This window comes from Penicillium canariense (genome assembly GCF_028826845.1).
Source record: "Penicillium canariense strain IBT 26290 chromosome Unknown utg000001l_segment0_segment0, whole genome shotgun sequence".
Classification (NCBI taxonomy): Eukaryota; Fungi; Ascomycota; class Eurotiomycetes; order Eurotiales; family Aspergillaceae; genus Penicillium; species Penicillium canariense.
Genome location: NW_026622728.1, coordinates 5,772,403 through 5,800,221, shown reverse-complemented (window position 1 = coordinate 5,800,221; position 27,819 = coordinate 5,772,403). Strand labels below are relative to the sequence as shown.

The window sequence follows — 27,819 nt, the reverse complement described above, 5'->3', positions numbered from 1 at the left end:
GATGCGTGCTCAAGAAGAATCAAACCTCTCCATAGATATAGGCCGACACATGAGCTTCCAAGATATATTTTTGTCTTATTTTTCATCTCTCCTTCGCGTATTTCTGACATGATTCCTCTCAGAGGTGAGACTCCCTCTCTTCCTGGTGTCCTCCATGTGTGCTCAACAACTCGGTTAAATGGAATTATGATCATTACATCCTTCTCGATTTCTTCCGGACATAACCAACAGAGATCAGATATGTGAAGACGTGACTTGACTTACCCAGACTGAGGTGGGAATGCATTTTCCAAGGTTCCAAGATGGCAGCGCAAGCTAAACATGTAGGTAACACACGCATTGCACCCTCAAACTCCCAACTGTATTTCCGGCCGACACGCTTAGTACATGACAGGTATAAGACAAGGCTAACGGTTGTGCTGTGGAAAGGCTCCGCCATTGATCTCAACAGACTCTGATTGGAAATGTCTTTCATGTAACGTCTTTCATTTTTTCTCATCTTTTCTTTTCTCAGTTATCATGTGAGTTGGGTGCAGTTCCCGTTTCCACATTGATCAAAATTCATATGACTTGGTTACGTCCATATGTGATAGACCTAAGAACGGAGCGGCTGTAGATTGTAAATAGTATCCCGCTGCAAAGGGAAAGCTGGGTTGGTCAACAACTGGGCAGGTGCATCAACGTGACCGGCGGGGCATTTCCTGCGTACCTCAGGACTATTTGTCAAGAGAAAAAGTGAAGCAGTCACCTTTCTTTTGGCGCTGCCAATGTAGGACATAGTTCTGCGAGTTCTCAAGGTCAATCTTGATGGACTAACCGTTCGGGGCCTGACATACAGGTTCAGACTAAGCAATTTGTAGAAACAACCGGGCCGACGTAATTTGGGAGGGGGCCCGGATCTATATTCCTTTTCCATATATTTGCCAAGATTGTGTCACTATGTTGGGGCCGTAGAGCCAATTGGCTGGGCATGTGGTACGAACTAGGTCGACCTGCTTGCGCTTCATATACATAATCCACCACCTGGCACAATCATCTCGAAATTTCTAATCCCCCTTCTCAGTTGATCAAAGTTTTTATTCGAGATCATTGGGTGTATTACAGCAGCAAGGTCCCGGTGGCTGATCCTACTTGGTTTACCTTAGTTCAGCCCAGCGAAGAATCCATCATGTACAACAATCTTGACACTCGTAGATTCCGGACTGAGATATGTTGAAAACATCCTTAAAGGCTCCACCCGTGCCTATCTTATCTGCCGCGTTCCTTCCGGCTATCATCGGCGAGTGGAGCGCTATCAACCAGATTATCAGTTTCACCCCGCCGCTGTCAATTGCAGGGCGTGCGGTGTGCAGCCAACCCTGCACGACAGGTCGCACGAATATCTACAACGGGACTCATGAATTAGTGCGGAATGCATGGTTCTCAGATTGTAAATAACTCAAGAGAATCTTTTCCCCACCGGTGTTCCAGCGGCTAGATCCCGATGGCGAATTCCTAAAGAAGTCCCTTCCCGCGCGGTGAAGAAAAACTTTTTCGGCCCGGCCATGATACTTCCTAATTCAGGCCCGGGGCAAACCGGCGGGGTCCCATATAATAACGAGCACCCTCGACTCTGCTCTATTTCTTTCTGTCATATACTCTAAAATATCAACGCCGATTCTCAAACGGTGTGCACCTTGGCTGCACTGTAATTTCTGTTTTCAATTCGGTAATCGAGTGGCCCGCCCTACGCCCTACCTCCGTGACTCACATTCCAAGACCATCCCGGACGTGTCCCTTTTCAAAAAGGAAGGGAGTGTTCGATTAAACGTCTTCAACTTCAAGGAAATTCAAAAGTTTCCCATCACACATTCGCAATGGGTTCGGTTTCCCCCTAACGTGGCTGAGCTGGACGGCTCCAACTTCAACATCACCCGCTCCACTAACTTGCGGGATGTGCCTCTCCCCGGCTCCCCTGAGGAGCTGAGCCACTCCTACTGCACTGACCACATGGTCACCGTGCGGTGGACTGTCGGCAATGGCTGGGAGACGCCCGAGGTCAAGCCTTATGAAAATCTGAGCATCCCACCCACCGCCTCGGTCCTCCACTACGCCACCGAGTGCTTCGAGGGCATGAAGGTGTACCGCGGCTACGATGGCAAGCTGCGTCTGTTCCGCCCCGATTGCAATGGCGAGCGTCTGAACACCTCTTCCCAGCGGTCCTCGCTGCCGGGCTTCAAGTATGATGAGCTGAAGAAGCTGGTTGCCAAGCTGATGCAGATCGATGGCCCACGTAAGTGACAGTATAGTCTCAATTGAGCATGCAATATCCTTCTTTACTAACACAAAACCAGGCTGGCTGCCCAAGGAGCGCCCTGGCTCGTTCCTTTACATCCGCCCTACTGTCATTGGCAACGGTCCTCACCTGGGCGTCCAGGTCCCCAAGGAGGCCCTCCTCTTCATCATTGCCGTCCCCTGGCCCGATTTCACCAATATGAAGAAGGAAGGCCAGCCTGTTTCCAAGGGTCTCAAGCTCTTCGCCTCCAATCCCGACAGCATCCGCGCCTGGCCCGGCGGTTTCGGCTACGCCAAGCTCGGTGCCAACTATGGCCCATCTCTGCAGGCTCACGGCAAGGCTCAAGCTATGGGCTTTGACCAGATTCTCTGGCTATTCGGCGAGGATCGTCAGGTCACCGAGGCTGGCGCCAGCAACTTCTTCATTATCTGGCACAACGCCGACACCGGCCGCCTGGAGCTTGTCACTGCTCCTCTGGAGAACCAGCTGATTCTGCCTGGTGTTACCCGCCGCAGTGTTCTGGAGCTGGTGCGCGAGCGTCTGTCGGAGCAGTCTGTTGGCAAGCTTGCGCCTCTACAGGTTTCCGAGCGGACTCTGACCATGGCCGAAATCGAGAAGGCTGCACAGGAGGGTCGTATTGTTGAGTCGTTCGTTTCTGGCACTGCCGTAAGTCTATCTATGTTTTTAAATCAAATGCTTCCAAGTACTAACGATGGGCGCGCAGTACTTCATCACCCCTGTTGCCATGATCCGCAACAACGACAACGATATCAGCACCCTGGGCAAGGACGGTGAGCCTGCTGGCTACGCTGCCCAGATCAAATCCTGGTTGGAGGCCATCATGTTTGGCAAGGAGGAGCATGAGTGGGGCTACGTCGTTGAGGAGGAGAAATAGATGACTGCATGCCTGCGTGATCTAATTCTGCTCTAGATCCTATATTTTGCCTTTTTTTTCGCCTACATTTTTGACGATTTCGCATGAGCTTTTAGACCTTTCGGTGTACACAGACTCCGGGTTTTATTTTTGATGAATAGAAGGACTAGGCCACGGCCTGTTCATGATATATAGCGTCCTTTCTCTGTAAAGTGGGAGTCATTTATTAACTTGCACGGTAATGGTGAAATAATGGCGCGGGTCAGTGATTCTGACGGATACGCCAATTAGTACCTCATATCCTCAAGGTCAGAGGCCTCCTCTTCTTGCAGCCGCATATCATTTTGCTCTCCCAATTCAACCACCATAGGAGCATATTCACCCGTTTCCTCATCTTCGTCATTATCGTTCATTGACATTTCAACCTCCTCGCCGTCTTCCAGCTGAAGCATGCCCCGTCTGACAATAGACTCGCGCGTCAGCTCCCAGTCGTACTCGTTTTTTACCCAGGCATCCACCCTGTCAAGCTCTGTCTTGACCATTGACTGGGTCCCCGGTTCAACAACTTCGTCAACAGATCGTCGCATTTTTGTAAGAAGGTTGCGCAAGAACTCTCCGCCTTCATCACCATCGATTTCCAAGAGCCCCCCTTCGACATCGTCAAATCTTTCGAGTTGTCGTAGTAGCAGGCGAAGTACTTCACTCATGAACGCTTCTCTGTCAAGGATTGCTCGGCGACAGGTCAAAATCAGTTCTAGCAGCCTCTTCCATTGCTGAAGGCAGGAGAAATTCATCATGGTCAACGCCATGATGAAGGTAAATTGCAACTCTCCGAGCACCTGGGCTTCTCCTGTCTGTTCATCCACTGTAATTTCACCAGACACTCGACTGGAGTACTTGTATATCAGGTCGCCCAAGGCCCAAGACTTGTCCTGTGCAGCCTCCGTCCTTTCACGTCCAATGGCCCCTTCTCGCCATGTCCGCTTCAGGTCTATGGGGAGAAAGCCGAATTCTCTCTCCTGCTCGCTAATCATTCCTGCGCTTGTCTGCTCTCCCGCCGCTGGAGAGTCCACTCCCGGAATATGATCTGCATCACGGTTGGCCGTGCTGGCAGAAGTAACCATCCACCTCGGACGGCCATCGACATCTAGCTCCGGTTCGCCAATGATGCGGGTTAGGATCTCGGGTGACAGGCGGTTTGTGAGCTGTCGCCAGTCCCTACGACCGCTCTCCTCAGCTTCCTCATCCTCTTCTGCCTGACGCGCCTCAGCAGGTGCTGAGCCCGGTTTGTTCGACAGCATGGCCGGGGACACGCAGCTTCGATATCGGAACAAGCCACCACTCTGCCAGAGCGCGCCGAGGTTCGCCTTGTAGCGCATAGCCTCCTGGCGGTCCGCATCGCTGTCATACTTCAGCGAAGACAGTGATTCCGTCTCCGTGTTCCATTTCCAGATATAGATCTCCGGCGCAGGGTTCGGTGCTTGCGCCACCACGACCGCGGTATCACTGTCCCCGCTCCCAGTGGAGCGGACATCGCCTACGTAGAACCATGCGCCACATCGGAGTGACAAGCTCTCCGTTGTACCAGTATACAGAAAGTGCCAGCCGTTAGGTAGGTCTCTGATGCCGTGGAAATTCGCGGTCGAAGAGAACGCGATGAGATCGATGCCGACCAGGGTCTTCGGGGGTAGCTGAGGCAGGAGAATCAACGGCGACGGCTGATGGGGCGAAGGCATTGTTTCTTGTCAGAACCCTGAAGCCGAGGGTGTGCCGAGCTCGGTGGTATCGGGGGAATGCAAAGGATCAGCGTGGTGCAAGCTGGGCGCAGGTGGCTTAAAAATTTGTCCGACAGCGAAGTCGCGGCGCGTCGCTGACGTCAGGCCTTGGTAGCGAGGAGTAGTATATTCCTCAAGCCTGTGACATATTACTGCCTAGGTGAGAGTCGATTATTATGAACTGTGTGCCGGAGATTCTGAGGGGGGAAATTGTGTGAGGCGTCTCGCTAGAAGGTGGTGGTGGTGGTGATCGAGCTGCGTATCTTTTTATCGCCCCATGATAGCTCCCCGCACTCGGTACCTGCGCCGATTGCTTGAGTGACAGCGTCTACACACATGCAGGATTAGGAGCTTCAAAAGGTACATGTAAGTATTGTCGATCACTACAAAATTTACTACATTTACAATGGTAATAGAAGTCAAATATACTCAGTCAAAGTCAATTGATTCAGTCGTCGTAGAAGACTACCTAATTCAACAGCCAAAGCTGATATGAACTTTTCAGGGCATGAAAATATCTGAAGACCAGGCAATAAGGGCCGTTCTTCGCGTTTATTCCATCCACAAGTGCAAGTAGACCCTGCAGGAAGCCTCCAGTCCAGCCACGCAATGAAACCGCAGTCGGAGAAGATAGACAGGCCTGCGCATGTCTACAGACGACGACCACGGCGACCACCCTTGCGACGAGTAGAGTCGGAGGGGGTGGGGGTCACGTCCTCGATACGGCCAATGCGCATGCCGGAGCGGGCAAGGGCACGGAGGGCAGACTGGGCACCGGGACCGGGGGTCTTGGTACCGTTACCACCAGTGGCACGGATCTTGATGTGCAGAGCGTTGATGCCGAGCTCCTTGCAGCGGACAGCGACGTCCTGGGCAGCCAGCATGGCGGCGTAGGGGGAGGACTCGTCACGGTCGGCCTTGACCTTCATACCACCGGTGACACGGGTGATGGTTTCGCGACCACTGTTATGGAAAACATGTCAGTCAATCTTATTCCAGACATTTGTCTCATCTGAAGTTCCGCGGCCGCGGTCCAAGTCCAACGGTACGTCGGCCAGACCAAGCACAGGTACATTCGTCGAGCGCGAAGGTGAAGAAACGTACGAGAGATCAGTGACGTGAACGAAGGTGTCGTTGAAGGAGGCGAAGATGCGGGCAACGCCGAAAACGAGCTTGCCTGTTCCATGCGCAAGACTAGTTAGACCGATGAATCACAATATGGAATCTCATCAAAAATTTTTGTCAGACGTACCATCACCAGCGAGGGGGCCGAGGGAGACGTTCTCCTTGGCGGCGGCGGGAGCCTTCTTGGGAGCCATTGCGAATTTGTGGATGGGGGTTGTCGTGGATGGAATATGGAAAAAAGAAGAAGAAAAAGCCACTGCGGTCGGGGATCAAAGATCGAAAAAGTGGGTGTGTGCCCTAGCGCAGTCCTCAGCGGTGATTGGCCCGCGCGGGGTTACAGGCAAGCGAGTGTGAGGCCTGAGGCCTGAGTACGGCAGTATTGTCGGCCCGGAAAGCGGTGAGAAGGTAAGCTGCGCTCGCCTATTTAAATTTTCTTTCACTTCCCAGAGTCATGCGTTTTTTAGCACTGCGATTGTTCTTCACACCCTCGATTGACCCAGTGGACAACTGGCCTGGCCTGACTGAGAAGACATATTGGACAATTTTACTAATTAACAGTGCCAGTATCCAGTGTGACAGCTCTATCGCGTCGCGCTGAAGCTGGGGGTGCGAGTCATTGCCAGGATGGGACGCACCAAGCAGGATGCCTCGATTGGCATCATCGGTATGGGTGACATGGGCAAGATGTATGCCCAGCGCCTGAGCGATGCAGGATGGAGGTAAATCCTAACCTCCATTCCCCACCCGCGGTCTTCCTGTCCATGCGGGTTCTAAGCTTGAATGGTAAGCTCCTCTTCTTTTGCAGCTTTGCATTACCTCTTCCTCCTTCGAATGATGACTTGAGTGCATTTGGCTCGAGTATGGTCTGGCAGTTACCACCACGCCATTCTGGTTGGTGATTGACTGCTAGGCTGTCGATGATGTAACAACCTCGCTACCTTATTTTTTCTTGTCTGAAAGTTTTCGAACTTGTTTTATTCTGCCTCACTCCTGCTGTTTCTATCAAGACACGGTGCTAACGAGTGATTTCATAGATTTTTTTCCACATGCAACCTGGATTCTGCGCGAGACCGGCCGGTGTGACGTGAAGATGAATGTTGACTAACTTAATTACTATCTCCCTTAAAGGATCAATGCATGTGACAGACCTGAGAATTATGAAACTTTGCAACAAGAGTTCGCTTCTCAAGTACGTCTCCCGCTGGGACCATAATCCAGCCAGATACTCATCGTATATTAGCCCATGGTCACCATATTTCCGAATGGCCATCTCGTTTCCAGACTTAGCGATTTCATTCTTTACAGTGTAGAGGCCGGCGTCATCGACCGAGTCGTGGCACAGTACGGGCCATGTATGTTTGCCGATCCCTTTCGGGCCTTGGCAAGGTCCTCTTGCCCCAAAGGAAAGAAGTACATCTTGTCTGACGCGTGGAAACAAACCAAAAGCAACCAAAGTGGGCGCCATCGTCGGCGGCCAGACCTCCTGCAAGGCCCCGGAGCTTGCAGCATTCGAAAAACACTTGCCTTCCGATGTAGAGATCGTATCATGCCATTCGCTGCATGGGCCCAAAGTGAACCCGAAGGGCCAGCCTCTGGTAGGGACTTACCCACGTCCCAATTTATTTAGAACTAGACCAAGCACTGACATGGCGCCACTCCTAGGTCTTGATCCAACACCGGGCGTCAGACGAAAGTCTACGATTCGTTGACGAGATCCTGTCGTCGTTCGGATCCAAGCATGTCTACCTCACCGGCGAACTGCACGATCGTATTACCGCCGACACGCAAGCCGTTACCCACGCCGCCTTTTTGAGTATGGGAACCGCATGGCAGGCCAACAACCAGTTCCCTTGGGAGATCTCGCGCTGGGTCGGCGGCATCGAGAACGTCAAGATCAACATCACCCTGCGCATCTACTCAAATAAATGGCACGTTTATGCCGGCCTCGCCATCCTCAACCCAGCCGCCAAACAGCAGATTCGACAGTATGCTGATTCCGTGACGGAACTCTACAAGCTCATGATTGGAGGACAACGAGAAGAACTCAAGCGTCGAGTGAAGGCTGCTGGTGTCTCGGTGTTCAAGGAGGGGACCGCGGCACAAGATCTGCTGTTGAAGGATGAGGTGCTGGATCGTTTCTCTCTGTCCAACCAGACTCGCGAGAAATCTCCCCCCAACAGCCACCTGAGTCTGCTTGCCATTGTCGACTGCTGGTCGAAACTGGGCATTGTCCCTTACGACCATATGATTTGCTCCACACCGGTACGAACGAAGGAGGTTGCTGAACCCCTCCATCAAACAGCAGTTCTAATTCCTTTTGCAGCTTTTCCGTCTCTGGTTGGGTGTGACCGAGTACCTGTTCCGCAACCCCGATCTCCTAGACGAGGCCCTAGACACCGCCATTGACGATAACACTTTCCGCTCCGATGACTTGGAGTTTACATTTGCCGCGCGGGTGAGTCTCGAAAATGATGCATGGCAGTCTTTTCTGCATTGATAGTTCCGAATAATAACTCATTTGCTGAATCTTCACCAGGCATGGTCTGACTGCGTCTCCTTCGGGGACTTCGAGTCCTACAGGGACCGCTTCGAGCGGATTGCGCAATACTTCGCTCCCCAATTCCCTGAGGCTGCCAAGCTTGGAAACGAAATGATGAAGACGATTTTGGAGAAGACCGAGAAGAGATCTTAATTCCATGGAGATGTATGATTAGTCTTGAACATGCAGCTTTTATGCCATGGTATGATAGAAGCCGGACGCCAGAAGGGAGCACTGGTGGCTTCGGATTCGCGTTATGATAACGGATTACGCTCCAAATCCAATATATAATTTGGAACAACCTCTTTGCCATTTTCCAATCTACATAACCATAATTGTATAAATTATCTGATCATTTATTGAGCTTGGGTGTGTTTACGGGATGCATTCCCCGGCCCTTTCCCCGGCCCCACGATAAGGTTCCTTAGTCATCCTTGTGTTTCTCACGATCAGGCTGAACCGAGCCGAGTGGGACAATAGTGCATCCGAGCAGATCGCCTACGCTATACATGTCTTTTCCTTCGTTGATTGTGGGTCAGCTGTGATGGCAGTTGCTGTTGTGCTCTAATCATCAGGACGTCGACCCGTGACACGTGCGGAGTCCTCCCCCTCCTCACGCTTCCCCATAGACACGAAACGAGCCCTTGCTCCGCGAATCGACCTCCTTCCCCCCAACCTCAATGTGGCCCCTGGACCGTTCGGACATTTGTCACAGGTGATAGACAGCCTCCGCGGCTAAATGGAGCTTTATGGCTTCCGGACACAACTCAGCGTTCTCAGCGTCCACCCAGCACCGCGCGTTGGGTGATGGTCGCTCCTCATTCAGTCAGGACGGCGGCTCGGCGGACGGGAGTTGGAACGATGGACTCTCAAGAACAGGGCGGAATGGGCGATCTGGATCCGGGGGGAGCGTTACGACCGGTGCCCGAGTAGGGAGCTCGCTGGCGCCGTCCTTGGGCGGACCGGGGAGCTTCAGTGCGGAGCTCAAGAGCATGACCTCTCGGAGCGTCACGCCGCGACCCGATGGCACATTTGGAAGACGAGCGAGCAGATCGATTGGCGAAGATGATATGCCTACCACGGAAGAGCGCCAAGCCCTTATTCGGGACAAAATCGCGAAGGAGATGAAGATTAAGTCTGGGACAGAGAACATGCTTGAGGCCCTGCTGGCAAAGCCACCGAAGCAGACCAAGGAACAACGGTTGAGGGTGGAGTCAGAGTTGAGTTCTTCCAACCGCAAGCTGGCGGAGTTGCAACAGCAGCTGGAAGAAGAGCTGTTTCGTGCGCAGGCCCCATCCACAACTCCTCCGCGAAATCGTCTGTCCGGTCTCTTCCGCGGTAGCCCTATGCGCTCGCCGTCACGAAACAATAATGTTGTACCTGAGCCTCTGGACGAGGATCAGCAGGAAGATGATGATGGGGACATGGAATCGCCAACCTATGTTCTGACGGAAACACTGCAGGCTCTGGAAATTGAGGGCATGTCGCCTGATTTCTATGTGGAACGCGCCAATAGCTTGGTTGAGTTGTTCAAGCGGTACCCTACACTCAAGTACGACCTTGCATGGCCTGTTTTTGGCCTGCGTGTACAAGTCATGCTTCTCAGCGACAGCAAGGAAGAGGTGGCAGCTGGCTATCGGTTAACTCGCTACGCAATCGCGGATCGAAAATCTCTCCAAACAATTCGAGCGTTACACACCGATGAACTCGTGATTCTGTCGCTTGTCAAGGAAAGCAAAGCAAGCATCGAGCGAGAGCAGGCCCTGAAATTTGTGCGGGCGTTCCTTGATGTCAAGGATGGCATTAAGGAAATTTCTCGCTCCATCGTGCGCACCATAGTTTCTGTTGCCGAGCACCATGAAGACCGCCTACGGAGCATATCAATTATGACCTTGGCCGAGATGTTAGTTAAGGACCCTGAGCTTGTTGCTTCAGCCGGTGGGTTTGCTGCTCTGCATGATGCCCTAGCCGAAGGCACATTCGGTGCTTCCGAGAGTTTGATTTCGAGCTTTTTGCATGTCCTCGACACTCCACGCAGTCGGAAGTACCTCCAGGGATGTGAATTGGAAGCTGTTTTGGCGCCTTTCACTGATTCCTTAGCTGACTCGCTACGCAATGGCCGGTTAAAATCTGCTGCGCGTGCAATCTCCGCAATGCTGAAAACCTGGCCTGGTCTGGTGATTTTAGCAAGGCACGAAGCCAAGCCCCTGCATTCTCTCCTCGAGTCACTTCACTACCCTGATACCCAAGCTCGAGATCTTATTATGGAGCTATTGTTCGATGCCTTGCGGATAAAGCCGCCATCATGGTCGTCTTCTTTCCTTGCAGGCAGAAGACTCACGACTTATGGCCGAGTTTCAAATCTGCGATCCGATGCCGATCCCAAAATTCCCCGGGCATACTCGGATAGTGGCACCAATAAGTTCGATCTCACAGCACACTTCTCGACTCTCATCCTGGCAGCCTTGATCGCTGCCGGGTTACCCCAGGCACTTTCAGATCTCATTGAGGATGAAACAGATCCTGCTCTCCGGCGCAAAGCCACTCTTCTCCTTACCGAGGTTCTCAAAATGGCCCATCATTCGTTGCCAGCAAACATTAGTGCAGACTTGCAGGTTCTTGCACACCTCCTTCCTGCTGCCGTCCAATTCGACATGGAAAACCATGATGTCTCGACATCGACCATCTTCCAGATCGAAAGCATCAACCGTACCTTAGCCCGTTCCGGCGGATTTCCTGGTGGAGCAGGCCGATATAACCTGGAGGCTGATCTGTCAGTTTCCTTGCTACCTGGCGAACAAGGAAAAGACAAACTCAGCCCATCTATGGACGAGCAAACATTTCGAAATGCCATTCTGGAGACCCATGTGCTGAACACCGTCAACTACATCAAATGGAAATGGGATCTCATCCACCGCCTTGTTGAGGGCCCTCTCACAAACCCCAAACGAATGGACGAAGCGATCAAAGGTTCCAAATTCATGAAGCGTCTCCTTGGGTTTTACCGCCCCTTTAAATACAGATTCGCTATGATTCCAAACACAAAACCGAACCAGCGATATGTCCGGACTGGCTGTGCCTTGATGCGGACTCTTGTTATGACTGCCGAAGGTACCAAGTACCTAGCCGAAAATAAGTTCCTGCGGCAGGTTGCCGAGTGCTTGGCGCAGTTGGACCGCATGAGCGGACTAACTTCTACCTCACCCCTCTTCTCACGAGAGCAAATGGCCAATACGTTGAGCGGGGGGTATTTTGCCATATTGGGGACGCTGAGTGCCGATGCAAATGGATTATTCATGATGGAGAGATGGCACATGCTCAACATGTTCTATCACATCATCGAGCTGCAAGATCGGAACGACTTAATCCAAACCCTACTAGGAAACATGGATTATGGCCGGGCAAGTCACCTTCGGGTCATGCTTTCCAAGGCTCTGACAATTGGATCAAAAGACATTCGGATTTTTGCAACCAAGCTTCTCCGAAAATACGCTGTTGGAGACGTCACCTTATCGCCGCAAATGGCTATCGGCAATGCAGAATGGGTTGTTAAGCTCCTTGTGACCCAACTATATGATCCCGATGTCACCGTCTGTCAGATTGCCGTGAAAATTCTCGAGGAGGCTTGCAACCAGCGTGATTATCTCGAATTCGTGGTCAAGTGCCGCCCTTCCCTTGATCACCTCGGCGAGATCGGCGCCCCGCTTCTCCTGCGCTTCCTTTCGACCTCTGTTGGCTATCATTATCTGGATGGCCTGGATTATATTACTCAAGAGATGGACGACTGGTTCCTTGGTCGAAACGACTCGTATGTTGGCCTGGTGGAAGCCGCTCTGTCCCGTGCCTATGTCGACCAGCCACGGCGCAGTAGCTTTGGGCCGGAAGACTTGGTTGATTTGCAGGACGTAGGCGTTGTCCCACCTCATTTCTACCGCGAGCTTGCTCGGACAGCCGAGGGATGCAAGCTGCTGGAGCAATCGGGGCACTTCAATGAATTTGCCTGGACGATTCGCGACTTCCGCTTGGAGGAAGAAGACACCGAAGTGCTTCTCAAGGTCAAGGGATGTCTTTGGGCTGTGGGTAATGTCGGTTCAATGGAGCTCGGGGCTCCATTCCTGGAGCCAGAAATCGTGCAGCGCATCGTGGCGATTGCTCAGAGAGCCGGTGTTTTGACTATGAGAGGCACTGCTTTCTTCGTCTTGGGTCTCATCTCTCGAAGCAAACATGGTCTGAGAGTACTACGAGGTCTAGGATGGGACTCGGCAATCGATCCAAATGGCGAGTCATTAGGATTCTGTCTACCGACAGAATTCCGCCAGCTGTTCTTAGTAAGTTCTCGGCTCCCCGTCTCTCAACCTACTCATCTGACCTGTCTAGATTTCCTTCCCTGGCTATAATGCAGAGGTGAAACGTACTCCGCAGTACAAACTGAAGGAAGCTACGACAGATCCTGACCCGGTCAACCAAAAGATCCTGAAGCTGATTGTTGACATGGGAAACACTGTTTTGTCCAAGCGGTCGGCGACGGACCTGCACAGGTACATTTCTCTAGCAAAGTTCTCCTCTTATATGCAGACATGGGCTGACAAACTGTACGCAGCATCAAATCCAAAGAACCGGAACGGTTCCATCAGGTCCATCTCTTCCGCAAAGCCCTTTGCATCCTCGAAAGCCATCATTTCCGATTACCGGCCCGGCGCTTCGCTATAGATCTTTTTGATAAAAGCGTGATGCGGCGAATTGTCTTTGAAGACGACTCCGAATCAGACTCAGACTCGTCTAGATAGAGCGTATAGGATCTGCGGGATAGTTCTCTACATCTCCTCACCCTTCCCAACCCTTCACCGCACTCCAGGGACATATATCCCTATTCTCAATCACCCTCTCACAGTTTGATTTGTCATGTGTGAATTCTTGCGCACCCCACGTTCTACGCATGTTCAATCTATGGTGGCCTAGACATTTCGGTACGACCTGGTACCTGTGTGATTTGGCTTTTGTTTTCTTTTTTTGCTTCTTTTGTTGCATCTGTATTTGGCATGGCGGCGGATTGGCCTGGCCTTGGGAATGAGACATGAAATGATACCAAATGCCCTACTGTATGCAAAATCCGTAGCCGTCTGTCTCTAACCATACCATTCCGCTCAAAGATGCAAACCCGTCTCGGGCTTGTCACTCGTCCTGGTTGAATTGACCTGGTTGCGTAGCGTCGGGTCCAGAGGGCCGGCCTTTTCCTTTTCTGATACCTTGTCTGGCACTTTCTTTTCTTTTTCTTGGAGAGGAACATTGCAGGGAAGATCCAGAATTATACCATTTGGGTAAACCCTCTAGTCCTCGATAATATCGTAACATTTTGATATTGAACGGTGAAGATTCCAACGAATCCCGCGATCATACCTTCGTAATTGGGATATTTCGGGAAGCTACGGAAGCGAGATGAAAAAAAAAATTTTAATCAGGGACCGATTCCCTTGTTCTAACTGTATACTTGTGAATAGCAGTCCATCTTGCAAGGTTCACGTTTGGCTGGATCCGCCGCAAAAGACAAGTTACTTTCCACGGCGCAGATTATCTAAAGTTGACCCGCTCTGATTGCCGATCCCCAACCCTGGGCTTCGTCCCGCTATCGCCCTACTCCTTCCTCTAACCGCCCCGAATGCCTCGGGGACCCCATCTGACCGTCTAGCCTGCCTGACAATCCGTTCTCGTGGACACGGGGCCATGGAAAATGTAGATGCGTACTCGTCGCCGGCCCCGCCGTCAGCCGAGGCTGATCCCGTTCTGACGGACTCCGGGAGCTCCGACGCGTCGAGCTCTGAAGAGCATATGCCTCACCATTTTGATGTCCCTCATCTTGTCGTTCGTTTAGTCCAGTGCCAACACTGCTCCCGCCCCCTACATTCTCCGCTCCGACTACCATGCGGCAATACAGTATGTCGGTCGTGCCTACCACCGGCCCGGCCCCGCACGGGCATCACATACCCGGTGGCGGAGGGGAGAGAAGAAGGGTTTACGTGCTATTGGGAAGGAACAAACAATTGCGTCGGCGAACATTGCGTTGGAGACTGCGGGGTTGACGTCGTATTGTGCAATGTGCTTGATCTGTTCCAGGAGGAGCTCGCATTCCCAATGCCGGATGCTGAAGCGCAAGGCCAACCTGATAGCGCCGGTCGGCTTGTGCGCTGGAAGGTTGATCAAACGGGCGCCAAATCGGTGGAAGCTCAAAATGCCCGTCTCAGCCAGCGTGGGTGGATATCGGGCTTATACCTGTTAGCCTGGGAAGGCCGATTTCCCTGCAATGCGATGGAAGTCGTCTATGAACGCTCGACAGAAAGCGCCGAAGAGCAAGCTTGCCAGCAGCATGATCGAATCCGCTTCCAGAAGCTGCGGGACAGGCTCCGAGCCGAGCTGGATTGCCAAGTCTGCTACTCTCTTATACTGGACCCTCTGACGACGCCTTGCGGCCATACCTTCTGTCGAAAATGCGTGGCGCGGGTTCTAGACCATACCGATCTGTGTCCGATCTGCCGTCGCAAAGTAGGTATGCCTGCTACTATCCAATCGGAACCCTTGAATCGCACCATTTCCAAGATCATCGAATATTTCTTCGCTGATCAGGTCGCATCTCGGCGAGAAGCTGATGCCGAGGATGAGTTGGGAGGGGACCACGAGACAAATCTCCCCCTTTTTGTATGCACTCTATCATTTCCCACTATGCCAACCTTCTTGCATATCTTCGAGCCTCGGTATCGACTCATGATCCGACGCGTCGTGGATAGTGGAGACGGCAAGTTTGGCATGGTCATGTATAACCGGCGGGGCCGAGAGCAAGCGGATGGACTCGGCAGTACAGCATTCATGCAGTATGGAACGCTCCTGATGGTCCAGCGCTACGAGCTACTGCCAGATGGGCGCAGTCTTGTGATTGCTACAGGCGTGTCGCGGTTCAAAGTGCTCGAGGCCAGCGAACTGGACGGCTATCACGTTGCGAGAACAGAGCGTGTGGATGACATATCCTTAGCAGAGGAAGAAAGGCTGGAGGCAATGGAGACCGCTGCCTCCGCCATGCCGGACCCAACGCAGTCAGCTACCGCCGAGCATCCCTTGGATTCGATGTCCACCCAGGACCTCCTCGATCTTTCCCGTGATTTTATTCGCAGGCAGCGACAAACAGGTGCGCCATGGCTACATCCACGAGTTATGCTGGCGTATGGCCCCGTCCCCATAGATGCGGCCCGGTTCCCTTGGTGGTTGGCCAGTATCTTGCCCATCGCCGAGGAAGAGAAATACCCCATTCTCTCCGCCATGAGTGTTAGAGAGCGATTGAAGATCTCAGCGCGGTGGACGAGAGAGCTGGAAGCTCGGGATTGGTAGGCATTCGCCACAAGCCCTTTGCGATCGCATTGCTTACACTTTCCAGGTCTACCCGTTCGTCCCTCAATTCTGTCTTATGACTAGCCGTCCCTCTCCTCGTCTTTTGCATCATACCACTAGCACTCAGACCCTTCTCGGCGTTTTTGAGCTCTATTACTCCAAATATTCTCACGTCGTTCACGCCATTCACCTTCTCAATCTCAGTGTCTTTTGGTGGTTCCCAGCTTATGACCCAAGGGAGTAGTAACCAACAGGAGCAAATAATACCACCTTCGGACCAGCCATCTGAAACCTATATCCCGCAGACACTCGTCATCGGGGCTTTCTTTACAATATTTCTTGTGCAGGTCGGACTTAACTTTCTGCAGGTTATGCGGACAGGGCGACGGCGGAGGCAGGCCATGGAATTGCAGTTCCCGCAACCTCTACCTCAACTTGACCGAGGCCTGCCCCAACTTGACCGACCTCAATAACTTTGGACCTTTTGCTAGGGAGCAAGATGCACTGAATCAAGGAGATACACTCCCAGTCCTCGGCTTTGATCATGGTATAGGATAGTGGGATCCAGTACTACCGGGAGGCTGGGAGTTATGATGAACTACCACGACTCTCATTAAATATCTACGCGATTGCTCTGGGAATTTCCCCAAGTTTCACTCCCCAAGTTTCATATTTGGTTAGATTTGAAATTGCCTTCTTTCTGGCGACATGCGCTACGAACAGATTTGCACTTATCCGACGCGTGTTTAGCACATATTGTATACAGGAACAGTAAACGTACTTATTCAAAATGATCATTCCATGATGAACATCCTAATCTAGAGAACGTGCTCATTGGTGGGGTCACATTGTTGACGCCTGCGCCGTCACTTGAAACTCATGCAAATCCTTTAGAAATAGACTTGGTGAAATGTGCCCTTCGTATAAAAGTGCTGGTGCTAACAAAGCCAATAGAGCGGCCAAGCGATTGTCAAGGTCAGTGTCGGTCCTCGCACATAAGCCGCGGTAGATTACCGGAAATTTCCCCATGCCACCACTAAGGACCCGTGCAGCAACTTCTCCAAACGACACAACACGATCACAATAGATTTGAGGATTCCGTCCGTAACACAGCACTGCCTCTTCCTTGTAAGTCATTACATCAACATTTCCAGAATGCAAAGCTCAACTGGATTAAGGAACCTGCAACGTAAGCTCGACGGCGCCGGACCGCATCGAAGATTAACGAGTTCCATGGGAACTTGTTGTGTGATGAGGCTATTGTTTCTGAATAACGAAGCTACAATATCGGAAGTAGCTCTTGCCCATCTATATGAAGACCAAGTTGATTGGAAATCAACTTTGAATTCGTATTTTATACATAGAGTCTTGTATCTCATCGGAGATGAAAAAATGAAACGTGAGAGCTTCCTTTGTTTTACAACAGCCACCATCCAAGGAGGGCATTTCGCTTGATTGTGGGAACGCCGCAAACAATATAATCCAGTCACTACTTTCGCAATTCCAAACGTGAGAGTGTATAACCTCTTCGCGTGGCAGGGTTGTCCAGGTCCAAATCCATGGGGTTTTATGGGGCGATACGTGTAGCTGTGGCAGAATGGGGCTTTGCAGCAAATCCTGTATTGGCTGTGCTCTGTCCCAAGGGCTTGTGCTTCACACACAGAGGGTGGGCGGCACGAGAGTTGTCGAGCCGAACAGGTGACGCCGCCCGTACTCAGCTTCGTGAACGGAGGTAATTAACATATAACATGACTGCCTCCAGAATCCTCGAGACTGTTCCATCCATTTGGAATTGGTCAAGACTTGAGAGCGGGATCTTTCGGCTGTACCTCAAGCCCAGATCCTCAGTGCTACCAAACATGGACCAATTTAATAGTACAACGAATCAACAGCATGAGTCGTCTTCTTCAGAAGATTCTTTCCATGGATCGACCTCGTCGGTTTCATCGGGCTCGAGCTCACATATTACCGATAATGCGGGTTTGCAGCCACCAGAAAGCTTGATGAGGCACTTTGTACAAGTTCCGGATCTGTTTTCCTCCATTATGGCAACCCAGCCAGTGGTCAACCCGAACTATCGCCGAGTAAAGCCAGAAGCAGATGCTTGGATTGCCGAGTATGTTTGACTATGCGTCCTGATAGAGTGAGCTAGAAAGTTGACAAAAGATATAGGGTGATCAAAGTCAATGAGAAGTGGTCTTCCAGAAGCAGTGGATAGCTTAGGTGAGATGCTGGACAACTGCTATAGGCGACGGCACGGTGCATGGGGAGACATGAACATCTGAAGAGAGCACATCGATAAGCAGGTACTCAGTTTTGTAGATGCCTGTCGGAATGTAGCCTTGGGTAACCTACACTGGAGGTGAGTTGAGCTCTTATATCTCGCTGATTTCCGGGATAAAAATCTGACGCTCTTCTATGATTAGCTTCAAACAGGTCGCTATTTGGGGCCCGAAGGAGATCAAGTGCATGAGACAAGAATACTTCATCTTCCCAACCGAGAAGTATGCAATTAACTCTGCTCGGTGTTGTCCAGAAATAAGCAGTCAAAGGCCATCATAGAATGATTGGACTAGACTATGAGACGCGGTCAACGAAGCAATAGAATGATTCATCTTTGTTTGAATAACCTACATTTCAAGAGGGTAGAAGCCTCACATGCTATCCTGCTGAGGTTCGACAATCAACATATCTTTCACAGGTTGCAACGCCTCTTTTGGGTGTGGCAACCATGGGAAACCTGGCATAGATAGAATGAACAGTCTCACCATACATACCCTAAAATAGCTTCATGCGATTTCTGGATAAAAGTCATCAGGTGCTTGGGTGGCACGCACCAACTGAACTTTTAGAGGGTTATTATTATGATGAGACGATGACCCGCATAGAACTGGACTGAACACCTGTTAAAATTTTAATAGCTGGGCCAGATCATTTTCAAACTGAAGCCTCTACTCAATTCTATATACGTAGGGTTGTTGATAAATCTCAGCATCTACTCTACTCCTACCCAGGATTTGCTAAGTTTCCACAGCTCCGTCTCCTTGGCCTCATCAAATGCCCAACTGCCGTATCCATATTCGAGTGCGTCCCCGTCCGAAGGAGTTGGATGAACTGCTATAGATGACCCTTCCAAATACAGTCCGCCTTTCCCTTCCAGTTCGCTCGAGACAGCGCCATAGATGGTCGTGGCGCAGGCCTGTTCGAGACTAGACAGATATGCCTGAGCGCGCTTGTCCTCCATCACCGCTTTCATTTCTTCCTGGGAGTGTTTCTGAAGGTTGGGGCTCACGAAGGCCCCAGGGTGTACGCTGTAGCCATGAAGACCTTGTGCGCTATACAAACGCTCGATTTGGTTGGTCATATAGATATTGGCCGTCTTGCTAGATCCATAAGCAAGCCAACCATTGTAGTTGCCTTCAAAGTTGATATTGTCCAGAGGAACAGGACTAAACCGGTGGCCCGCTGAGGAAACGCTGATAACACGGGAGCGGAAGGTGGGCGTGGAACGTGCGGTTTCCAGAAGATTATCTTTCAGTAGATAGAAGAGCAGGAAATGAGACAGGTGATTCGTTCCAAATTATAGCTCAAAGCCGTCTTTGGTACGGCTTTCTGGGGTGTTCATCACCTATGTTGATCAATACTGAGCAGGGGCTCTTATAAGAGACTGTTTCAATTTACTCACTGCCGCGTTGTTGATAATAATATTGAGTCTAGAGCTCTCCTTGAGAAAATTCTCAGCACACGCCCGAACACTCGAAAGGTCCGTCTGGTCCATGAAAAGAAGCTTGACACGCCCAGTATCAAGGAGGTCACTCAAGACCTCCGCCTTCTCGAGATTCCGGGCTGTGCCAAATATAGTCGCTCCAGTCTGTGCTAAGACGCGCACTGTCTCAACGCCAATTCCAGAGGAAACGCCGGTAATCAGGACTACCTTGTCGTCCCATTGGCCAACTAGACCTTCATCTTGGATGATTTGATTTCCCGTTGCACGCGAGTCGCCAGGGCCGTTGAGAACTTCCCACCGATTTCGCTCGGCATACCGGCCTGAGAGCTGAAAAGGGACCCTGGATACCTCCATGTCGGACAATAGGTATGATGAGAGTTTGAATGAAGGGTCGAAGTTTGAACGCCGGCTGGCTTGGGTTGAACTGACTGGACAAAGAGTCAAGCACAACCTTGGCCGTCTTGGGCGGCAGTAGACGTGTCGGTGTTTTAAGGATAATGAGCACAAAGGACGGGGGTGGGGGAGTAATTTGGGGGTCGCCCAATCGGATTGCATTTGCTTCACCTCCACTCGGAGCTGCCGACTTGGGAATAAACCCAGCTAGATCGAGAAACATGCATGATGCCTTGGCGCTAACAATTTTTCAGGATTATTTTTGGCTGGCGGACACGATTGCTGGTCGCAGTGGTATAGGTTCGCCATGTTGGCTCACTGGGATCCGCAGATCTCAAAGCATCACTAATTAGGATGTGGAAACCTACGCGGGAAGGCTTATAGTGGGCAACCTGATTGGCGAAGATCAACAAGAACGGACTTGCGCACTTGCGCGTACTGTTTGTCTTATTTAGTGTGTAACATTAGGGCCGGGGACTTTCAGGATTGGAAATGGCCGAGTCATCTACGGTAAGCTGTGTGATATTGAGCATTGGCCCGACCGTGCACAACGTTCTCATAAGTCAACACTCCACTACATGCGACAGGCCAAGGTAGGCCAAAGGCGAAGGAAAGTGCTCTAAGCAATATGTACTTCCATATCAACGACATTTTCAAGATGAACCCATGGTTGTCGACCGATAGAACAGCATCATTCACATGGGACTAGCAAACTATCGGAAGTATTGTTTTCTGCATCGTCAGTACTTTAAATCCTCACGGGGCTGAATACCTATCATTCTTGCTGACCGTACAAAGCTTCTCAGTCAAAGTATCGCCACATGGATCTACAATCTGTATTTATTACGCGAAGAGGATGACATAACCGTGTGAGAGCCCCAGGCAGTGACAAGGTCACCATCACTGAGGAAAGGATTGGGTCCGACCCGTGGGTTCGATCGCCAGCTGCTCTTGTGCCTCTTGCCGTAGCTTGCGCAAAAAGCTAGCCGGAAGAAATATTGTGCGAGTTTGTACATTTCGTCTAGTCAACAGATCCCATACGAACCGGACAATAAAAGCCAGCAGAGAGAAGCATTTAATTTGCCTGTGTTCCAAGAGATATGGCTTTTCGGCCTTCTCATCCGACAAAGTGCCCATAGTTTCAATCACATCTCGACTTGCCCCGAGTACGGCCGGCACACTCTCAATCCGACTGGCAAGCACGCTTGACCAGGCTCTCAGTAACTCAGCTGTTCCCATGGCGTCGCATACAGAGTGTGGGAATGTAATGGGTACAGGTGTCGTATCTGTGAAGGATGTCACACGGAGAGATACGAGTGGCTCATCGGAAGTGTAATGATGCTCAATATCGCCAGGCAAGTCCTGACGTCGACTGAAGGAGCGAAATGTGTGGCACCCTTCGTGGACGGAGGGATATGGTTCGGTTTCCTTCGGTAGGCGGCATCCTAACAGGTACACTTCTATCCGAATATCGAACTCGACATGGGAATACCGTACCGCGGGGTGCTCGGCGTCATAAACTTTTGGGACATGAATCACGATATCTCCGTTGTCCTTCAAAAGGCTGGTCAGTGCGGGAACTCCAAACCACACCCTTTGTTCTCTCTCTTACAGTTCGACGAAGCCGGCCACCTAGCTTCCTCCAATCTCCTATCGTAAACAGTTTGACCAGGGAGCTATGTAGCTTTGAGGGGTCAAGAACCTCGTTGAATCGAAACGTGTAGGTAATTGATGATAGACGCTCGTATAAGCCCCGCCTGGTCTATGAAATGGACGGGAAGACATGTCCTGTCTCAGCATGATACGATTGATTACTGGCACCTCTTTTTGAACCAACCAATCTTTGAAGGAATTGCAACATGATATGTGACACGAAGAGGCAGACGTTAATGCACTTGCTATGAGATATACTTTAGCTCATTCCAGATATATATAGCTCATCCTTGCTCTTCGCTTGACCCCCTTTTGTGGTCTAGGTTTTCGATGTTTTTTTATGCCTGCATTTGAAGCATCCGCATTACACGACCTCCTTGCCGGAAATAAAAAAGTGGAAAAAGAAGTGAAGAACAAGTCCGAGAGGCGGGTGTGGCCTCAACAATTGTTTTTGGAAATACGACATCGGTGGGGTTTATCGGTTGATATCTAACCAAAGCAGCCAATTACATGTACAATTGTATTGGCCTCGATCATGTCAATGAGCGAAAACGAAACTCGAGTAATGACATCTTTCTTTCACCCCACTGCTAGCCTTCCCACTCGCTCGATCGAGCCATGTTTAGCCTATCCCAGCTAGGCCAAGAAATTAAAAGCAGCAAAAAAGAAGGATCTCAGGTTTTTTTTAGGAATAGCCGAACGCGGGGGTCGAACCCGCAACCTTGAGATTAAGAGTCTCACGCTCTACCGATTGAGCTAGCCCGGCAGGGCTGGTTGGAGAGCGTTTCATTTATGGATCCACAAACGAGTTTTACGAACCGGCTGATTTAGCCCCATCTACCCACGTATCTACAGCGGTACAACTACGTTGCCTCGAAACACCGAACTCATAGATATTCCATATCAGATTCGATTAACGTCAACATTTGAGTTTACTATCCCCCACAGTCCAAATTTGGTGGATCTCACGCAAATGGGGGCGGAACATATGCGGGGTCTGGAAAGATGTGCGAGGCCGTGATCGCAAACATGTTGCGACAAGTCACGTAAGTATATAATATCATAGCTGAAACAGGCCTGGTAATACAAAACAATGGAACACAACGTTCTATTCTCCCAAAATCACGAGTCCAGAGCACCTTAGTCAATGAGCTTTGCTTGTCTCTGCTCGACCTGGCGAGACTCATCCTTGTCAATCTTCTCCTTCGACAGAAATGCCGAGCCAAGTAGATTTAAAGGATTGTTCACTCGAAGCAGCCAGCAGTAGTACAACGTGAATCCAACTACCACTATTTCATCCCGGGCAGCATCGTCAAAGGCCTTCGGTCCCAACATCTCGATTTTGCCAACTTTCTTCACAGCCCACATATTGGCAGAAAATCTAGCCACAGGCTCTTGATTCTCGTCAACACAGACAAAATCCCATGCCTTGAAGCCGCAACTACTCGTCCATGTCATTTTGACCGGAGCTCCTGTGTCGGAGAACGTGGTAGACTGATGGGTATAAACTGTATGGAGGCGTCTTTGGGCTTTGAGAGTACCCTGGACACCATGGAGCTGGTAGTCCGGGCTAATGCTGAAAGCGTGAACGGAACCAGTTCCAACGACTCGGTCATCCGCAGTCGATTTGAATGTTAGGTTGTTCGTGATGAGATTGCAATCAACGGTATAGAGTGGACTGGCGTTTGGTTTGTTGGTTTCCGTGATAAGTGCCTTGAGCTTTCTCCAAGTGAAATCAACCGCTAAAGATCGGGACTGGGAAGTAGAATCATGGGGTAGAGGGGTTGCAAGTGTTTCGTCCATATTGTGTTGAGAGATTGAGAAGCCTGAGGGGGAGAGGGTGTCGATGATGAGATTAGTACTCTGCGACGGACGAGAATCGAGCCGCATTATATACTGATTGCTATTACCATCGCTACAAACCCAAGCTGCATTTTCAGCCAAGACTCTAGCCGGATACGGCGCTACGTACCGATTGGAATTGCAAAGGATGAGCTGGCCGTTGATCTCTCTGCCGGGGTCACCAAGTATTGGGGCTGAGACCCCTTGGCGTGGTCAGACCAAACTAATCCAGCCCTGCCACAGAAGCAGCGCCAGCCTCCACGATAGGTATGGGCGAATGAAATCCGATTCTCCCTTGAAGTGTAAGAAAGTGATATGAACAGCCCCCAAATCATCCAGACTGCCAAGCTGCTGTGAACATTGTTAGATCGTTCTAACCTTGTTTGGTGAGACGCACCGCTCGGTCCAATAATAATGCCTGTGGCTCAACTGGATGATGTCACCCGCATCAGCCTTCCGATCGGCAGTCGAAGAAAAGGCTTCGGACAAGTCCGACGAAGCTTCATGTTTTCTCGATCAAGTGTCTTTCATCCGAAAGCACAGCCATATTATTTTCTTTTGGAACAGCCCCTCATTTGGAACCCACATCCCATCATCGCACGCGACAATGGAGATAATTGTTTGCCGCTGGCCCACTGTAGGCTGGCTTGTGCATAGTGCATATACGCGCTACTAATAACCCTGGTAGATGACATCGGGGCTGCATTCGAGTTCTAAGTCGTTAGGGTGATATGCGTATCATACCGCATGAAGACCTCGGTCACCCCTTTCTTCTTTTTCTGGACATTCGAACTCTGTGGGATATCAACGGGACATGATGGCCTGAGTGCATACAATTTATCGTAGTACAGATAAAAATGGCATCAAAATAATAGATTGACATTAATCCTGCTTCTCCTTGATTTTCCACAAATACAGCTAGCCGAAAGCCACATTTCCTAAGACCATTGACTCTTCCCACTACAGTCAACCTCTATAATGTTTAAATGCTTGCAAATGAACTTGGCCTTCATTATGTTTGTTCCTGGACTTATCTGTGTAGCGTTTAGTATGTCCACTGTGGTTGTGAAAATAAACAACAACCAACGCAGCTCGGGGTTGAGTCACAACCCCTGGTTGGCGAATTCTAAGCTCGTGCTTTGCAGTTTGAGTCCTGGGGTCATTCGAGGACGATTCAAATTAAAACTGCGCGACGGCACCTTTCGCATGGTTTGGTATGATAGCCTTAGGTCCGAATAAGTTTATTTTGCTTTAGATCATAGGATATGACTATTTACTCAATCAAATTGAGTGGTTGTTCCTCTCACTATGCTCAAAGTCGCCGTGAGATCTTCTGATGACGGGGATCCAAGATAAGATGGGATCATTAACTCGCCCATGGGGCCTAGGAAAAGCAATCTCAGGAGGTTGGAACGTTGTGCTTGTGCGTGAGGGTATGGGTGGAGGCTCGTCGTCTTTCATGCCAAGACGAAGCATTCTCCGACGATTTCCTTCCATCAAACTTTCGAGAGTGTTTAAAGCGCTACTTTTGGAAGAACGCTCCGACGGGCCAGCAGTGAACTTGGCCGATTCTGCAGAAACGGTAGCCTGAGAAAATGGCCGTGACGCTGTCTTCCAAGAGCCTTGAGATATCTGGAGTCTGTACCCCTCGCAAGCAAAATTATCTTCCCAGCACTTCTTGCAAGTCGGATGAGTTTTATCACACTACCAGGAATTAGTCGAGCAAATTTTGATTCCAAAAGGTGTGAGTATGAGCTATACCTTGGTTTTTCGTCGCTGGCAAGTGATGCACCAGGAGGTTTGTACCCGTGGATGCTTTTTGATCAGGCGAGGTATAACCTCCCACTGTTCGTCAACCGAGGCCGCTTTGCTTTGAGAGAATTTCTTCGAGACGTCTTTGGAAGTGTCATGGTTAGCACTTGCCAGCTTGTTTCCTGATACTGATATGAAACATACCTTTGGGAGCAGAGCCTTCGTGCTTTGGGATATCGGAGGCACGCTCATAGATGGGATTGCCCATAGAAGTCAGGTGGCCCTGGAATTTTGGATCGTAATGAGTGCTGTTCGCAATGAGTGTCGCAACATAACGTACTTTTCCGCCCCTCTTGCCATGTAATTTGAGGTGTGCATTTAAGACTTCGCTATTCAAAGGGCCGAACTTGCAGAAAGGTACCCAGCAACCGTTTTTGTGCGAGCGCGCTTGAACGTACTCCGTGTGATATGTGTAAAAGTCTTCTAGATGATCCGGGGATCCCAACTTCGTCCCTCCATTATTCTTGTCTCGATCCGACTCCTTGTCGCTAAAAGGCTCTGCATCTGTTGGTTGCGTTGAACTTGGATAGGAATACTCGGTGCTCCGGCCTTCAGATCCAGTGGATGAGTAACCCTGTTTTCTGTTTTCTCGGAATATATCATTGGAGCGAAATGCGGAAGGTATCCCACTGCCATATCCGCTGCCTCTCGTATAGCTAGAATGGACCGAGCTTCCTGATTGATAGGATCGGGGCGGTCTGTTGCCGGCTGTGTTGAAGCGAACATGACCATCATCTCCGGACTTGAAGCTAGGGCCTGGCGGGAACTGCCGTTCCTAGTGGGTGAGATACCACAGGCATCAATGGCTTGGACAATGTAGTTTTGTATACCTCCACTTCTCGCTCACTACGGGCTCGATCCTCACTATAGTTTGGTCTATCACTGTAATATCGTGGACCGTGCATTGGTCGTGTTTCAGACCTCTCCACTATCACCTGAGTTGTCCGCCTGCCATCCTGATATCGCGCTGATTGTTCAGGCCGACGACCGTCATGTGACTGAGTATGTTTTGGATTTGGCTGGGGGATCTGGTGGATTTGTGTGACTTTCCTGGGTTTGGATTGCAACGGTGGCGGTGGCGGTGGCATGCGGTAGTAATCATCATACTTTTCTTTGGCAGACGTGGTCTGGTCCTGGCTAAGCGCTTTTTGCGCACGTGGGAGCTTCGAAACGTTCTGCTCATGTTCAAACAAGGATCGGGAACCTAGCAACTCTGCCTGGTCGGATTTTCCATATTCCACGGTCCCAGAATCGAACTGGCAAAGTTACAGAAGAGCTGCATGTCGCAAATGTGTAGCAAGGTGTTTCAGAAAGTGCTCTGAGCCTCCTATTGCCAGCTCAGAGCAGAATGGACACTTTTGTTCAGTGCTAACTGGCTGTTGTGACGCATTCACCACATCCTGAAACTGATCCGCAGGAATGACTGTCATATGGAATTCCTGTAGGTGATCTCCAAAAAGCGCTTCACTTCCAAATACCTTTCCACACAACTTGCAACCCCATTCTCGACGATGGAAGGATTGTTCGTGCTCGCTCCATGCGAAAGAGTTGTCGTATAGCTGATCCTCTTGAACACAGCCACCAAATGTGCAGACATATGGCTTGATGTCGTTGTATACGTGGGGCCCCCACTCTTTATTGACATCTTCGAATTGGACACTTTCACAACAGATCGGACAGATAAAAGGCTGACCGTCTCTGGCATATCCAAGACGTGGGAGGGAAATATCTGCAATCGATTGAGGTCTCTCTTGGCCCCAGACAGCAGGGACTGGCTCTAAAATTTTTCTTAGCTTCCAGGTGAATACAAAGCGCTCATTCAAGACTTCTTGGTTAGAGTGGCGCATGTTGTCTCCAATTCGATTTTGGTGGGAGCTGTATACAAGGCGGCGTCTGGCATTGGCTCTTCCAAGTCTTTGCGTGAGCGCGCTATTGGAATCAAGACCAAGAATATTAGACAAATGTTTACTGTCCCAAGTGCCTTGTGAGGTCGGTAATCAGAGACGCCGGTGGTTAGAATTGCCTCCCCAGGAGATACATCGCCACGAGCCGGGTTTGAAAGAGTGGTCGCAAATTTGTACCTACCTGGGCTTAACAACCTGTACAAGGAATTTCGAATGGAAGGAGACAAGCTCACAGACTGGTGATGGTATGCCGGATATCTGATAGACATTCTTGTAACTCATCATAATTCACGCCCTGACTATTGAGCCCATCCTCCTGATAAGAGGTGTGCACAGATTCATCACTATCGTAACCGAGGCTCTTTCCGGAAGCAATATTCGAAGCTAAACAGTGTTAAATAGTGGAATTTGGCGGGAAAGTCGAACAAACCTTCTTCTACAGCTTCATTCAGGTCTTCAAAATGCTCTCTGACTTCGCGAAGTATATCAGGAGACTGTTTTAGGCGATAATCTAGAGACGAGTGGT

At 50.5% G+C, this 27,819-nt stretch overlaps 10 protein-coding genes across 10 annotated transcripts; 4 read left to right on the top strand and 6 right to left on the bottom strand.

Annotated features, from left to right (window-relative positions):
* Window positions 1-1,209: 1,209 nt before the first annotated feature.
* On the top strand, window positions 1,210-3,170 carry N7482_001965 (branched-chain amino acid aminotransferase, cytosolic; the record flags this gene model as incomplete). Its single annotated transcript, XM_056684090.1, has 4 exons — window positions 1,210-1,344; window positions 1,759-2,272; window positions 2,334-2,941; window positions 3,000-3,170. 4 exons carry the CDS (start codon window positions 1,210-1,212, stop codon window positions 3,168-3,170), a joined length of 1,428 nt encoding a protein of 475 aa, XP_056547696.1.
* A 266-nt stretch (window positions 3,171-3,436) lies between these two features.
* N7482_001964 (AAR2 splicing factor family protein) lies at window positions 3,437-4,885 on the bottom strand (the record flags this gene model as incomplete). The annotated part of the gene is made up of 1 exon (XM_056684089.1): window positions 3,437-4,885. One exon carries the CDS (start codon window positions 4,883-4,885, stop codon window positions 3,437-3,439), a length of 1,449 nt encoding a protein of 482 aa, XP_056547695.1.
* Window positions 4,886-5,574: 689 nt separating this feature from the next.
* On the bottom strand, window positions 5,575-6,243 carry N7482_001963 (40S ribosomal protein uS11; the record flags this gene model as incomplete). The annotated part of the gene is made up of 3 exons (XM_056684088.1): window positions 5,575-5,887; window positions 6,029-6,101; window positions 6,177-6,243. The coding sequence occupies 3 exons, from the start codon at window positions 6,241-6,243 to the stop codon at window positions 5,575-5,577; spliced, it is 453 nt and encodes a 150-aa protein (XP_056547694.1).
* A 430-nt stretch (window positions 6,244-6,673) lies between these two features.
* On the top strand, window positions 6,674-8,741 carry N7482_001962 (prephenate dehydrogenase (NADP(+)); the record flags this gene model as incomplete). Its single annotated transcript, XM_056684087.1, has 7 exons — window positions 6,674-6,768; window positions 7,178-7,238; window positions 7,290-7,401; window positions 7,496-7,644; window positions 7,712-8,311; window positions 8,373-8,504; window positions 8,586-8,741. 7 exons carry the CDS (start codon window positions 6,674-6,676, stop codon window positions 8,739-8,741), a joined length of 1,305 nt encoding a protein of 434 aa, XP_056547693.1.
* A 596-nt stretch (window positions 8,742-9,337) lies between these two features.
* On the top strand, window positions 9,338-13,375 carry N7482_001961 (putative cytosolic regulator Pianissimo; the record flags this gene model as incomplete). Its single annotated transcript, XM_056684086.1, has 3 exons — window positions 9,338-12,916; window positions 12,966-13,126; window positions 13,189-13,375. 3 exons carry the CDS (start codon window positions 9,338-9,340, stop codon window positions 13,373-13,375), a joined length of 3,927 nt encoding a protein of 1,308 aa, XP_056547692.1.
* A 934-nt stretch (window positions 13,376-14,309) lies between these two features.
* On the top strand, window positions 14,310-15,962 carry N7482_001960 (uncharacterized protein; the record flags this gene model as incomplete). Its single annotated transcript, XM_056684085.1, has 1 exon — window positions 14,310-15,962. One exon carries the CDS (start codon window positions 14,310-14,312, stop codon window positions 15,960-15,962), a length of 1,653 nt encoding a protein of 550 aa, XP_056547691.1.
* A 2,995-nt stretch (window positions 15,963-18,957) lies between these two features.
* N7482_001959 (uncharacterized protein) lies at window positions 18,958-20,043 on the bottom strand (the record flags this gene model as incomplete). The annotated part of the gene is made up of 3 exons (XM_056684084.1): window positions 18,958-19,493; window positions 19,569-19,590; window positions 19,648-20,043. The coding sequence occupies 3 exons, from the start codon at window positions 20,041-20,043 to the stop codon at window positions 18,958-18,960; spliced, it is 954 nt and encodes a 317-aa protein (XP_056547690.1).
* Window positions 20,044-20,982: 939 nt separating this feature from the next.
* N7482_001958 (uncharacterized protein) lies at window positions 20,983-21,838 on the bottom strand (the record flags this gene model as incomplete). The annotated part of the gene is made up of 2 exons (XM_056684083.1): window positions 20,983-21,636; window positions 21,695-21,838. Coding segments are annotated over 2 exons (798 nt in total), but the record flags the coding sequence as incomplete, so codon positions are not given.
* A 1,037-nt stretch (window positions 21,839-22,875) lies between these two features.
* N7482_001957 (uncharacterized protein) lies at window positions 22,876-23,538 on the bottom strand (the record flags this gene model as incomplete). The annotated part of the gene is made up of 1 exon (XM_056684082.1): window positions 22,876-23,538. One exon carries the CDS (start codon window positions 23,536-23,538, stop codon window positions 22,876-22,878), a length of 663 nt encoding a protein of 220 aa, XP_056547688.1.
* A 1,320-nt stretch (window positions 23,539-24,858) lies between these two features.
* Window positions 24,859-26,383, bottom strand: N7482_001956 (Zn(II)2Cys6 transcription factor domain-containing protein; the record flags this gene model as incomplete). Its single annotated transcript, XM_056684081.1, has 5 exons — window positions 24,859-25,281; window positions 25,339-25,472; window positions 25,534-26,164; window positions 26,220-26,253; window positions 26,325-26,383. The coding sequence occupies 5 exons, from the start codon at window positions 26,381-26,383 to the stop codon at window positions 24,859-24,861; spliced, it is 1,281 nt and encodes a 426-aa protein (XP_056547687.1).
* Between the last annotated feature and the right edge of the window lie 1,436 nt (window positions 26,384-27,819).